At 35.3% G+C, this 15,401-nt stretch overlaps 1 protein-coding gene across 1 annotated transcript in view; it reads right to left on the bottom strand.

Moving 5' to 3' along the window:
- Window positions 1-15,401, bottom strand: part of MAN2A1 (mannosidase alpha class 2A member 1) — a 106,810-nt gene that overhangs the window by 71,990 nt on the left and 19,419 nt on the right. The window contains exons 3-7 of the mRNA XM_059836776.1: window positions 14,324-14,468; window positions 6,187-6,358; window positions 4,345-4,472; window positions 2,753-2,926; window positions 1,654-1,840 (exon numbers count right to left, since the gene is read on the bottom strand). Coding sequence (XP_059692759.1) covers window positions 1,654-1,840; window positions 2,753-2,926; window positions 4,345-4,472; window positions 6,187-6,358; window positions 14,324-14,468 — 806 coding nt within the window. The remainder of the gene's footprint in view (window positions 1-1,653; window positions 1,841-2,752; window positions 2,927-4,344; window positions 4,473-6,186; window positions 6,359-14,323; window positions 14,469-15,401) is intronic.

Here is a 15,401-nt window from a genome sequence, read left to right as displayed (position 1 = left end):
TGTCATCATTCCAATTTCTACCTTTAAATACAGCAGTTGTAAGGTATTCTGTTTAATTTTGGTTTTATCTTCAGCAATATTTTGTAACTGAATTTTGTTTAAGTCAAGTTTTCATGATGCTTGTCAGAATTTATACTCAGAAAAAAAGTGATTCATACTTGACATGTAGACAAGTGGTGCAACCTAATCACATCATCATTTTAAAACTTCAGCACCAAGGACCAAAAAGTCACCCTGCTCTCCTTAATACAATTATTACACTCAGCAATTTGCACTAACTATAAACAGCTGCCTCAACTTTTACCTCTGGAAACCTGATGCAGTGTGAAGCCAGAAGATAGCAATAGGAGCATAGAATACAACTACTTTATGGAAACACCTTCGGCAGTTTAACTCACTTCCCTTTCTTTTGGTTTTTTTTTTTTCTTTTTTTTTCTTCCTTTACTTTCCCTCCCCAACTCCCTACCTGCACTCCACACCCCATCACCCAAAACTGAGAATCAGTTTTGTAGAAGTGTAAATTTGATTCTTAACTGTGGCAAAACAACTCAGTGTTTCTGTGTGAAAAGTAAAACTGAGGTTAATAGGAATTTCCACCCTGGGCACAAAGAACAGGAATTTTCGTCCTGGGTACAAAAAACCAGGAATCAGATTAACTTAAGGTTTATACTTCAGAAAACTTAGGCCACAGGATGCCAAGTTTTTCAAGGATATCCCACAGCAAATATCCCACTGTTCGTAGTTACAGCACACTATATGGTGTGCTGTAACTGAAGTGTTTCACTTGCAGGGGACAGATCACTGTTCATAAAAGTCAGAAAAAACACAGTAAATCAGTAACACGAGTCCAACCAGATGACTGTGTTCTGACTGCCATTTAGAGATGGACTCATGTATCATGAACTGAAAATGTTTAAAAATAATCCTTCTTTAAGTATAACTTTCCCTCTAGTTTCACTGACAGTTATGTTCCCAACTAAGAAGCAAACACTAGGTTATGTAATAGGTATTGTTTACCCTTGACAAGCTTATTTTAAAAGCCTGTAATGGTTTTGGCTGGGGTAGAGTCACAGGGGCCAGTATGGTGCTATGATCTGGATTTGCTCTGATGACAGAGTTGGCAGCAGAGAGACGAGGCCCCCAAGGCCTCTCCTGCATCCCAACTTTAGGAATGTGTCTCCTGTTGACAGAGTGACAAAATTATTTTTTGTCTCCTTGAAAAGGAAAAAAGCTTAGAAGTTTCTCTCCTCAATTAAGAGAGACAAAAAGACACCTTACAGAACTTTGAGGATTTCACCTAAAACGTAAGGATCGCTAATTGGACAGAAGCTAAAATGTTTCACTTAAGCAATTTACTAGAAAAAGAAGACAACAAAGGAACTAATTGCCTTTGTGTGGTATTTTACTAGGAGTAAGAGCCTTTTGTGCTTGGCTTGGCTTTTTTTTGTCTCAACCCAAGAGTTTTCTCATTTTACTCTTCTGATTGTCTTCCCTGCCCCACCAGGGCAGCAGTGAGCTTAGTGGAGCTGAGCTACAAACTGGGGTTGAATCACAACAGAAGTAAATTCACCAGGCTATGCCAGAGGTCACCTTTGGCCAGCATAATTACATTTTTTTAAGGGTATTCTCTTGAGGAGTATGTAAAAACTGCACCTGTGTTGAACATTTCCAGCATGAATGGCTTCTGGTGGGACTCTCCAAGGGCAACTTATTCTTCCTCCAGGAAGTCGTTTGAAATCAAACTGGCAGCAGATTTTTGGATCCGGACCACAAGTATGAGGAATATCATAGCTATAGAAAGGCATCATATGACAAAGAATATCTGTACTGGATCCCAAATCTGGAATTAAATAGAGTAAAACTTTAAAATAAACCCTTTCAGATTTGCCAAAAGTAAATCACTCCCATGTTCTCAGTCCAAGGATTGTACTGGAAAGCTACCACACCAAGACAATTTCTTATTTTGAATTGCCATAGCTTGAGTCTATTTTTGTACCTCTTAAGTATAAAGAGATACAGCCAAGATTGGAATGTTTTAGTGAAGCCCCAGTTGATTGGGAAAGACAGGAACAAATGTTAGGTGTGTTTTACCCAGATAAAACTTGTGATTTTCAGAATTTTAGATGTAATAAAACACAATAATAATAAACATCTTTTAAACTTTGAGTGGATTAAAACTACAGCTTAAAAAAACCAAACATCAAAACAAAACAAAGAAAAAACAAACACAAAGTCATTCACTCTCCTGTCATTGCCTCATTAGCACAATATTTGAATTAGTTGAAATGTTCTTCCTCCTACACTTTATTTCCACATAGTAGGAAATAAAAGAGTAGTAGAAGAAGAAAAGGAAAAACAAGTAAAAGATTTTTTCACCCTTTTTACTTTTGCAAGGAATATGAGAGAATGTAAAAAACAAGAGAAGGTAAAAGCAAAAATTGTAAAGAAAGGAAGATCAGAGGAACACTGGGAATTATATCAGTTTTAATTTAGTGCCTTTCCTAACTCACAAATACTCTCACTTCCCCTTCTGTTATTCAAAGAGGGGGGGGGGAAATAAAAAAAAATCTCATCAATTTAAGCTAGATTAAAGGCTTTTTTTTAAACAGAACTGCAAGTTTAAAATTGTCAGGTCTAGACAAACTCTGCTAAATCTTGTCTGTAAATATGTCCACAGTACATATACAAGTTCTCTTCATATTTTACCTGTGTAAAATAACAAAATAAATCGACATAAATGAAGAACACATACCCCAGTTCTGTCTCCAAAAAAATTCTAGTGTCTTTTGTGTTGCAAAATATTTTTTAACTGAATAATGAACTCTCTGTATAAGCATTTTGGAAAATCCTGTGCGTTTCAGAAGGTAGGCCATCGTTGGTGAATGCCCAAAGGGATCAATTGCCCATCCAGACTTTGGTTTTACTCCTGTTGACAAAAGTAAAAAGCTTTAATTTTCACTCAAAGAAAATTATTCCAATAATTCAAATGAAAGTACTAAAGATAACATCTCCAAGGTTATATACCCCGTTAAGTGTTAAACTTCCTGCAGAACCCTGGAATTAAAAACTAGAATTGAACAGTTAAACAAACAAACAAACAAAATATCTTTTAAGTAAGGCATTCTAAAAAAAATTTAAAACTTCAAAATAGTATTTGTTGCTACTTTGTTTCAAATTTCCATCAAACATCTTTATTTGGAATCGTTAGCTGCTACATATCCTCTTTCACTTAAAGTAGTTTACAGATATTACAATTAAAAAAGAAAGTTGAAAGAAAATGAATGGATGTCGATGTGGATAAATAAATGCAACAGCTTGTTGAAATTTCACTGTTATTCAAATAATGTTAATCTTTTTTTGGCTTCAGAAATATTTTTTTTTTAATTTATTAGTTTGTTGATCAATAGATCCTGCTTATTAATACTCTCTTTACATTGAACTTCATGCTAGTAAATAAAGAAACCAAATCTAACTCTTGTTAATTCATCAACATGGTTCCTTTGGCACTTTTTACTGTCTTTCCAAAAAAAACACAGTAAGGAATGCATTTCCCTTTTATTAGCTCTTCCCTTCCCCCTCCAATTATGTCAAGCTGTGTTTATGGAAATTGCAATCTAAGAACAACAGTGAAACAGCTTTCCAAAATAATTTCAGTTAATTGGGTGAAATAATGTCATTTATTAAAATCATTGTGCAAATATTTTCTATATAAAAAGGTTTCTCTCCTCTTATGGAACTAAACAAAAGAACATCCCAAAGGAAGCAAAACAGTTCAGCCAATGTAACTGCAGTCAGTAATTTCTCCATTCTAACATTACTATGGGTAATAGGCTTTATAACTACAACTACCATTGCTGCTACACATATATATATTTTTTTTTTTTGTTGTTTTTTTTAAGCCTCACAGAAGAGAATCTAATGAACACATAATGAACACAGAGCAAGCAGAACAGATCCAAACACATGAAAGCAGTATCAATTTTAAAGTCATTTTAAGAGTTTTGTCATGATATTCAAAAGACAGTAAAGACAATTAAAAGCTGTTTAGACCAGACATGGGATCTAAAATTCAGCATAATTTAGTCTTGGTATTTGGTTATGACAATATTATATGCATGTCTTACATTGATCAAGACAAAATGCTGTGGCATAAAATTGTTCAAATACACTTTGTCCAGGAACTTTTATCTGCAAACATGAATAACAAATACCAGACTTGATCCAGCAGCTTCCTGTAAAGCTGAGTAAAAAGGGACTTCTAAGCACCTCAGAAATTTAACAAAAAAGTATTTTCTTACTGACTTATTCTATTAATATAGTTAAATTTTAGATTAATGTACATACCAAGGTTCTTTTCAAGCCACTGGTGTCCTTCTATCAGCTGGTCAATTAAAGCAAAATAATGAGAAGAAGCTTCATCAGGCATGACCCATCCTCCTGTTACTATTTCAAATTGTCCATCTTTTATTAACCTGAAAAATACATAAATCATATTCAGAATCTTCCATATGAAAACACGTTTTTAAAATCAATTGCTTTATACTCAACAGGCAATCACCAGCAATGTGATTCCAAAATCTAAATTGTTTTTGCTACTTCCATCACTGGGCTATATTTCTTTAATCAAACAGAGAAAAAATGAACTGCTGAACAGTGAAGCATTTAATGTCCTTCTGCAAAGGAAACCAGTTCTACTGCATGTGCTATATTAGATTTTTTTAAAAATCAGGAAGAAAGCTGTTTCCTGCATGGATTACAAAAATAAAACAAATGTACCACAGCACTGAAGGCCAACTGAGCAAGATACTTAGACACTGCACATTTCAAGTGCTGCTTGAAATATCTATCTCCCTTAATATCTCCCCACCTTTGATCTTATATTCTTTTTAGAGTTTTAGAGAGCTGATAGACCTTGGAAGTTTATTGTATTTACAAATGCTTCAGAACACCTCACTCATCAAAATGCCTTCTTGAAACAGGTCACAAGATGACCCAGTCTCTCCATTTTCAGTGAACATAAAGATCACACTCCCAGCACCAGGCTGTCCCTACAGTTTCAGCACCTACACTGATCACCAGCATGGAAATGTTTAATGAATTCAAGGAAAAAAAACTCAGTCCCATCACAAATGGTACCCACAAGAGTAATGAAAATCATGCAACAAAAATAATCTCAAGTGCACCTTCTCCAAGTCTTCTCCAGTCTCAAGTGCAGCTTAACCAATACCTGACTCGTCTGAAGAGAGGACACAGTTCCCTAGTGACTGTCATTTACTGTTTACTGTGTTCCAAGAGATATTTTTATGTGAAAAAAACACACAGCTATGCTATAATAATCACCCACTGCACATAAGTTTTTTTATAAGTAGCTTTTTTGCCTAGATCCAAAAATTTCCACCTTTACCTAACCTTTGAGTCTGTGAAGGTCTCTCAGATTTAATGCATACTGCAACACATGCATCTCAAAGAGAGGCATGAGAAGGAGGCTATCACAAGGATGAGCTAAGAACTGTCAAATAAAAATAAGAAAAAAAGCCAAGCAAAAATAAGAAAAAAAATCCCCAATTTTTGAAAACTGCAAGTTTATCCAAGCAGCCTGCTTCCTTATCTCAACGCCTAGGCAAACCTTATACTTTTATATTCCATTTTGACTTGTGATTTCAAAAGTCACTAAGAAGAGCAAGGGTGTTGAGTGCATATTACTTTACCACTAAAGCAGATGCATGTTTATAAAAACCCTTTGTACTCAAACAGAAAGAAACTCACAAATTTTTACTCAAATAAAAATCACATAAAACCTTCATGTGTGTTACAACAAGGAAAAAAATACCATATATAAATAGCTAGTATGAAAGATTTTTGTTATTTTATTGCAAATTACTTAGTGTGATTTCAAATAAGGTCTTATTCGCTACTCCCTTACAATTTGAATGACATATTCATGGTTGTACTTGGGAACTTTTGATCAAATTTTTAGGAAACTCAGTAATTTGTCTCCACTTCCCTGAGCAGATTCCTATTTTGCAAATGGGAGAAAACCAAACCAAACCCAAAAAGTAAGAACTGAAGCAGTTAGTTGGTTTTTCTATTAATTCCACATCACAAATGAAATCTCAAGTTTACAGTGTAGTCAAATACACAAAATCTCAAAACAAGATACACAGAAGAAAAGTTCAGTACTCAAACCTTTTAACAGCATCTCTTTTTTGGCTGTCTATTCCGTCCCACCATTTTGAAAAGTAGGAAATCTCAGACCATATAAATTTCCTTCGGTTGTCTTCTTGTAGTTTTATAACCATGTTATTTAAAATATGCTGTGTCTGATCTCTGAAGTAATCATCAAAAGTCTTCAGCCAACCTAGGAAAAAGAAAATATAATTGAAGCCTGTTTAGAGAACTGGCTTCTCAGTCTCTTTAGAGAACAGTCCCTGAAACAACCTGCTCCTTCTCACTCCCCAAAGAAAGCTAAGTAAAGACTGTTCTTAAAAAGCTTTACGTGTAGTGGACAGCTCAAAGTGATAAATTTCCAAGGAGTTTCTTTTTAAAAAATATTACATGTTTTATCGTCTAAATGTATAAACATATGGAAATTATTAGACTTTTCATTTTCTTGTTTTTCTATGCTTTGCATAGTAGAAAATTTCATCAACAGAATACATGGACTCAAATAACTGTGCTTCAGCGAGATGCAAAGGAAAAAGAAATTTTAACCACATTTTCAGACTTTACAGTCTTACATTAAATTTTTTAACCCTTGCCTTAGAGAGTATATGCATCTTTCTTCTGTAACTATAGCTGAAAAAATTGTCTGTTACTACTTACTCTGAAGCGTCACATTCCTACTCCTACCAGCTTTTGTCACGTATGTCCCTTTTAAGATTTTGTGAAAGCTTCCACACTATGTGAAGACAGCACTGCAGGCAAGTATTACACTAGTAATTCCATTCTGATTTACCAATTCAGTTCTGCAGAGCCACTGCCTTTCTAACAGTGCCAGTCAGCTTATAGGATACAGGATTAGGCTGCTATGCAATGACATTAGATTGTTTCAAGGAAGATATATAAGGGCAGAAACTTTTACTACTAAAAAATAATTCTCAAATTTAGTTAAAAAAAAACTTTATGACTAAATAAAGTCTGACTATTGACTCAGAAAGGATATATTATACTTTCTGTAGGAATACAAAAACCCGAACATTCTTCTTAGGTAGATGCAAAAGTACTGCTTTTAATTTGCAAAAGAAGAAATAAAACTGTAACACTCCAGAGGAAAAGTCCTAGGTCATTCTTTTTTTCTTTTACAGATATTTAGCATCTAGAGGACTCATCACCTTTGATAGAAGTTTCTGTACAGATAGACAAGTGACGGGTAATCTGTCTTAAAAGGGGAAAATGCATTTTGTCAAGGTAGTTAATACGAGGGCTTAAAGCATGAAATTAAAACATACTTTCTTTAGAGGAATGGAAAAGCTTAATACAAAAAAAAAAACCAAAAACAGTTGACAGTAAATTACTGCTATGCAATAGTTTAAAGGCTGAAAAAAAATGTGATGAATAATCTGAATTTGTAATCAGATTTCTTTCTGGCCTCTTCCCACCTCAGTCTGGATTGGTTTTTTTTAATAGATGCTTCCACTCAAAGAATTGAGATGAATTAGCAAATTATTCTCTCTCAATTCTCATTCACTTTTCACCAAATCAAGGGAATATTTTACTGATAATTACATTAAAAATATCCACATGTATTAGACTACCAGTTTATAGCTTTGTACTAGAAATTTCTTCTGCAAGAGACAGTATCATCCTAGCACAAAACTAAAGGAGGATAAATTAAAACCATCCTATGATTTTCCTGTACAGAAAAATATCATCATAATAAACTATTTAAAAATATTTTTATATTGCAGCAATAAAAGCAAATTTACATTACATTACTCTTCTGAAACATTCCTAAAAATATTAATACACCAGCCTAACTGAAACACTGATTTAAATGTCAAAGCAGCTGACAAAGGAATACAGTATGGTGTAGGAAAAACAGTGTTATAATGAAATGACTGGTTTGTTCTAACATACTCAGTTACTAAGGTAAGGAAGATTGTAACATGGTTAACACACTAAACTGAACACTCTGGAGAATCCTAGGAAATTCTTACAAGCATTCATAGATATGGTTGAAAGCCAACAGAAAGCCCTCTGAAATCTAAGTACCATACATCCATTTATGAATTGAACAGAACATTCTGCACTGAAAAAGGCCTATAATGATCATCTAGTCCAACAGCCTTACCACTTCTCGGCTGACCAAAAAAAAATGCTGTTAAGAGCATTATCCAACTGCCGCTGAAACAACATCCCCAGGAAGCTGCACAGAGCAGTGAGGTCACTCCTCAGCCTTCTTTTCTCCAAAATGGACAAACCCAGACCTCCCAGCTGCCCCACACTGGACAGTCCTTCCAGCCCTTCCACCTGCTCCACTGCCCTCCTCTGGGTGCATCCCAGTCCCTTCACATCCTTCCTAAAGTGTGCTGCTCTAAACCGCATGACTTACAGAGACTCTTCAATTTCGCATGAAGACATGCAAAAAAAAATTAAAATATTCAAAAGAAAAAGCTAAACAAAATAATGGATAAATCAATGTACAGTTGCTAGCTAGAGTATTATTTCACACCTCAGTCCTTAATACAACATAAAAATCTTCAACTCAACATCATTTTGTGCTCATCCACAAACCAAGAATTTGTTCCTAGGCTGAAAGAAAAGGTTTACCAGTGCATTTCAAAGAGGAATCTTTCAATACAAAGATAGTATACACATGGAAAAATTGCAATAGTTTAAAGCTGCAATTACCAAGATTAAATATGCTATTAACAGCAAAATAACCCTTGGTGGTTTAAATGTACACAAAGCCCTTTGTCAACATAAAAATCACAAGATCACAGAATCACTGAGGTTGTAAAAGACATCTGAAATTATCAAGTCGAACTTCTGACTAACCACCACCTTATAAATCATACCATGCCACTGACTGCCACATGCAGTTTTTCCTTTAAAACCTCCAGGGATGGTGACTCCACCATTCCACTGTTCAACAACCCTGTAAAGAAGAGAAAAAATAGTACTCTCTTTCATATTATTATGCTAGGCTTGGCTTAATACATATTGAGGACTTTGCCAGATACTTTCATTTTCTGCAAGCCTATGTGATAACAACAGAGGGTGCACACTGCTGAGTTGCTTGCCTTTTGATTCTCTCACTCATGCTTGTCCTCAAAAGTGTGGAAACTTGCTGTCCCAACCCCACCTCCATGAGATTTATCATCATTATGAAGCTGTTTGTTTAATCAATCTTTTTCCCTCACTGCAATGTAAATTACTTGACTTGACAGCAGACTCTAAGAATCATGTCTGAACATCAACACGACTCATTGCTCTGCAAAAAATCCTGAAACATTTTATTAGCTGATTTGCCACTATTCCTGTCTACATTTCCAAGTTCAAACTGTTTCTTGAAGCTCTATCAGCTCCTTGCCCTAGAGAAAGGTAGTCTTGGGTCTTAGCACGGTTGACACAGAAGTAGAAAAAAAGGGAAATGTTCAGGACAAAATCAGAACAGAAGCTGACAAATTAGCATTATTCAAAAAGTAACTTTATTAAGCAAAAGCACTTAACAATTTGATCATGGCAAGGATCACAAATCCATTTCTAGCAAAAGTATTTAGGTACAGATTACGTATACCTGCAAGACTCCTGGGGTGGTTTTTTACGTTTGCATTTTTGTCTTTTGGTTTAAAATAACTGTTGAGATAAAACAAAATACACTTTTCAATTGCTTACTTCTGCAAGTCACCCTCCAATGCTTAAGAGGAAATGTGCCTTTAAAAAAATTTCTTCTTTCTGATGAAGTCTATTTTAATAGGAGGCAGATCATCTCATGAATTTCTGAAATATTATGCCAGTACATACAAGACTAATGCATTTTTGATAAAAATTTGCATCTCTGATTCACTTTTCAGGAGATTGTAATTAATTTCACTGAGTCTAAAATTCACCCACCAGTGACACTTCCTGCAACACAAGAAACTTGAGTAATTTATTTATTTTATGTCAGTATTAAAAAACCCCAATAAATTTCAGCTAGCACTTTACATTTTTCTAGAAAATAAAAGCATTCCCTTTGCTGGTTATTAGTGGAACATCAATTCTTGGTCTTTAAAATGTACATCCAAGTTAGTAAAAATTATCAGTACTTTTTTTTCCTCTTTTTTTTTTACATTTATGCTTTATTCTCAACTAACTAGTTCCTGTGAGAAGACACAGTTAAGTAACTGTTTTGATAGCTGAGGAAGTAAAAAAAAGTGTCATAAACTATGAGGATATCCTTGTTCTTAATTACATCCAAGCTCCACATAATGCAACAGTAAAAGGTTTTCATCTAAAAAAAAAATAAAAAAGCTAAAACATAAACAAAACAAACAAACAAAAACCACAAACAAACAAAAGGACACATAGCCATGGCTTCTTACCTCTAAAAGAAGAGCTCTGAAGAACTTAAGCACTGTGTGCATGTGTGTTTGAATGATCATACTCAGGCAATAATAATAATCAAATATCAGAAATAAATCCAAAAGCTAAGTTTTAACTTACATTTTAGTATGATTACACATGAAAACAATTTGGCCTTAGATCCTTCGTAGATTTAGCATTTTTAAAAGTCCCTTATTTTAAAGTAGAAAATACACACATCTTTTTTTTTTTTTTTTAATTTAGAAGTATTGCATCATTCTATGATGTAAAATACAGAACTGACATACAAGTTAATATTTTATGGATGTTTCTGACATAACAGTTCAGTGCTAATTTCACCAAAAAGTATCTTTTCAATAAAGATGAATGACTTGCAGCCAAGACTGTAAAATAAAACTTGAAAAACCCAATGGCAAGGCAATCTCAAACTAAAACTAAAAGCTGTATAAGACTGTTTCTCATTTTTCTGTTTCACATAGTCAGATCAGAGAAAGAAAGTCCCCTGAAACATTCTTGTGTTAGAGCATTCATTCTGATTCAAAAGGAATTAGATGAGCTTCTTGTCCCTGCGAAATATGTACCAAAATAAAATAATTTAGGTAGATGAAGATACACTGAAATTAAAAGAGTAAGACATTGTATTTACTTCTCCATCAGCATACCTTAACTTGTAAAAGATCTCTGCTCAAGGTAAAACAAGAATGATTTGATTCATCAGGCTTAATTTCACAGGCAGAACTAAAAACTTGAATGATTGCACATTTCACAAAAAGTAAAATCTGCCATGATCTGCGAGGTACTACCAAAATTATAATTACACTTCTTACATTTTAAGTCCTGTGCAAGACCTACTTCTGCTTTTGTACATATCAAATCTGCTGCCATCATAGCTAAGATGGAAAGGAAATTTCTACTGATGAGCAGTCAAAAGTGTCCTTTCTGTAACAGTCCTGTTGATTTCCAAAGGAACTGCACCTCTTCTGCAAACACAGAACTACTAAAAAATAAGCCAGGAATAAAGATCTAATTTCCCTCATTCAACATGTCAAGAAAAACTTGTGAGCTGCCATATCTTTTATTTTGGTGGGTCAGACAACAGCTTAAGCAATCTCTGTTCAGGTGAAGAAGTCACCAGAAAAACATATCCAGACATACCCAGTCAATAGAAAATGTACATGAAACTCCATGGTGCATCAACAGCATCAAATTTTATGGTTAAGTTTTCTTACATCTTAACACTGACTTAGGTCTATATAGATTTCCTCCTGAGAAATGGAGACTGTCTTAAATAATAAAAGGTGATTAATGTGAGTGGTAGAAAGGCAAAATTACTAATGTCATAGATAATTGATGAAGTGTTAAAAAGCAGTGTTTAGTTCTGACCTTTGTGCCCATACACTTGCATGTTGGTTGTGAAGCAAGAGAAAAATCTACTTCGGTCACTTTCAATTCCACTTAAGCGCTGCTTATCCCAGGTCTGTAAGCACCACATGCAGCAGTGAGATACTGGTACACACGTATTTTAGAAAGCTCACAAGTCTCAATTTTTAAATAATTCAATGAGTAGCCATTACCAAAATCATTACAGATCAGTAGATGCTGGAGGTGTCTTTCCCTGCCTCCAGTCATATCCAAAACTCATCTTTCAAGTCCATCTGTGCTGGCTGACAATCTTGCCAGCCCTGATGGGAGCCCCCTCCCCTTGGCATTTCAGCTGCCTCCTCCCCTCCAGGCAGCCACAAAACACGACAGCTGAAGCAGGTGAGAGCCAACATAAGGGCTCTGACAGCAGAGTAGGTTACATGCTCGCTCCTTAATCTGCTCCTGGCAGAATTGTCACCTATCTGTGATAGCTATAATCTCACACAACAACCAAACCTCTCTCCGTGGTTTAAGATTAGGACATGCTACTGAGGGGCTCAAATCTTTATCAACTGCCAGCAACTAAAGCAATTGTGCCACCACTGATCAAACATCTGAAGGAGACCCACTCTCATCCCATTTCCCCAAAGGGAAACACTTTAGCTACTGCAGAGAGAAGCACAAAGATCCCAAGTTTGCAGGTCATGGTTAAATTCACACAGAAAAAGTTAACCCAGATTTAGCACCACTAAGTGTTTCAGAGCACTGGCACATTCAGTCATCCTCCAAAAAAGAAGGTGGAACCTAAACCCACCACCTTCCCTACTGATTGTGTTTCACAGATTCACAGAGGGACTTGGATTGGAAAGGACCATGCAATTTCTAGCCCCATATCATGGGCAGGGATGCCACCCCCTAGACAAAGTTGTTTCAAGGCATTTTCTTTGCCTTTGGGCTACACATTCTCACTAGCATAACTGGTTATGTGAAAAGTTAAAAAGGAAGCAGCTTCAGATGAGAAAACATAAAATCTAATGAGAATTTGAAGCTTCTGCAGCTAATTTACCTTTACTGACCCCGTTTTTTTGTAAGTATCTTTCACATACATTGAAATCACTAGAACCTGCAGAAAAAGTACCTCATGGCTTGAATAGACACTGGTGAAGTTATCAGCAAATCTCTTCACAGCTTACCTCAGGATATTTCCCTGCAACTCCTAAACCTCATGTGCCTGAGAAGTTACCTCAGCCTACACTGTTTGTTCAACTCAGGTAAAGACACCCCAGGAGGGCAGATGTGACACCAGGCCACTGGCCTCCAGTGGAGTGCCAACAGTCCTGTACCAGGTAGGATGTGATCCCAACAGCTTCAGCAGAAAAAAGGGAGACAGATAAACTCCAAACCCCATCCTAGCAGACCCAAGAGAATGAGAAGTTCTGTATACTGTTTTAGGATTGCTTTGATTCATTATCTGCCAGAGCTGCTTCTTTCAAGGGAAGTCTTTAGGAGAACTACAACCAGAGAGGAAATAAACAGACACAGGTTCAAAGATAGCTCAATAAACAGGCAGATCTAGGTCTATATTGTGATTATTTACTCAAATATTTTTACCATATCCATACTGCATTAATTTACCTGTCATAACTGGACATTAATATAGTAATTCCACATTCCAGCATTCATTTTTTTTGAAAATGCTATATATGTGCAAATATAAGCCATTTATGTTTATACCTTCACTCAGATGCACAGTACTTCATACAACAAAATAAATTTTAGAGAGCTATGCAGTATTAAAATTTAATATCACTTAAATTGTGGCTTTCTATGACAACAACCAGTGCTACCATCCTCTCAAGGTCAGTGTACATGTACCAGGACCACAGTGTAGCAATATAATTCACTTCTTGGTAAATTTTACCAAGAAGTCATTCCAAAATAAAGGGACACTTCTCCATTTTGTTTATTACACTGTAAACTCACTTGGGTGGAAATGAAATTATGTAGGTATATCTAGATTTCTGTTAAAATCTAGACTTTTCATTATCCCACTATAGGTTGGGGGTGTGCACAGAAAAATGTGAAGAAAATGTCAAAACCTTCAGACTTGCCATTGTCACATCTTCTAAAAGCACATTTCTTAAGCACAAGCTGAGGATTAAATACCTGTGACAGTTCAAAAAGTCTAAATAAGAACTGATGGTATTTAATGCAGCAATGTATAAACTGAATGCGTTACCAGAAATTCATCACTTTTCAATTTCAACACTGAAGTTCTGCTCCAGTTAATAAATTCAGCAGACATACAACTTTTATCATAACAGTTGTCACTGGAAGTCAATGGCACTTAAATCAAACATCTGTTTCACTGTCTTGCTAGACCTTAAATCTAACATATTTACTGATCCTCAAATCAATTCAGTTAGCATATTACCTGGATCATTATGTGAGTGAGGGACAACAAAAACTTGAAGTGGTTCACTGTCCCATTCATTTTCATTGTATGTGATATCAAATCCTTGTTTCCAAACGCCACCATCTGGATTATCAAAAGGAAGAATGTCATAGACATCCAGCATCTAAAAAAGAAAAATTAAAGGAAAATGAAACATGAATTCACAGAAACAATTCTGCTATTAAAAAACAAAGCTGTTTTCACCTAAAATGGATCAGCTTGTTCATTATGGAGGGTGATGTGCCAAATGAATAGAAAACTGACAAATGAGAGCAAGTTTCAAATCACACTAGGAAACCCAAGACACAGCTGCCAGGAAGAGGAGCATTTGGCAGGTTCTGTTCTAAGAAAACTGACATTGATTAGATAAACAGTAGGATTAAGAGCCTTAAGTCACAAAAATTATGGCAGCTCACAATGGTAATGGGCAGGAGGGTATGAAGAGGATTATACAGAATAACACAGTACACCAGAACACACTAGCAGGGGAATGCAGGAAACGAAGGAAATAAACTGAGCAAGAAGTAATGACAGCATGAGAAAGATAGAGGCAAACATCAAAATCACAAAAAGGAACTGAAAGAAGCTATCAACAAAAATGTTGATAACTATAGCCAACTGCTATAACAAAGCTTCTTATAAATTTCCTGTTCCCCAGCACACTAATTGTACAAGGAAGGACATATTTCACTTGTCAATGCAAATAAAAAGGTTACAGATAAATAAAGCAATTCTAGAATTACTGTAACTAAGTTCCTACAAAACTTAGGGAACACCATATAGCTTCAAAGAGAGTCTACTAATATGTGATTCAAGAAAATTTATTTTGTAAGGCTCTGGTTTGCTTTTAAGAAAGAAAACAACATACAAACATGAATTGACACCAGACAATGAATTCCTGACATTCTAGTTTAATAACTAAACTTTAATCAGTTCCAAACCTGTGTTGGAATACAATTGTACACCTGACAAACTTTCTACAAAAACCAATTCATCTACACAAAAAAAGGACTCCTATAGCAGTCATTCACTACTTCAACACCACTGATTTAACATT

Source organism: Haemorhous mexicanus, chromosome Z, assembly GCF_027477595.1.
Source record: "Haemorhous mexicanus isolate bHaeMex1 chromosome Z, bHaeMex1.pri, whole genome shotgun sequence".
In the NCBI taxonomy this organism is placed as follows: Eukaryota; Metazoa; Chordata; class Aves; order Passeriformes; family Fringillidae; genus Haemorhous; species Haemorhous mexicanus.
Note: the sequence above shows the minus strand (reverse complement) of the source record. Positions and strands in the feature narration are given on the sequence as shown.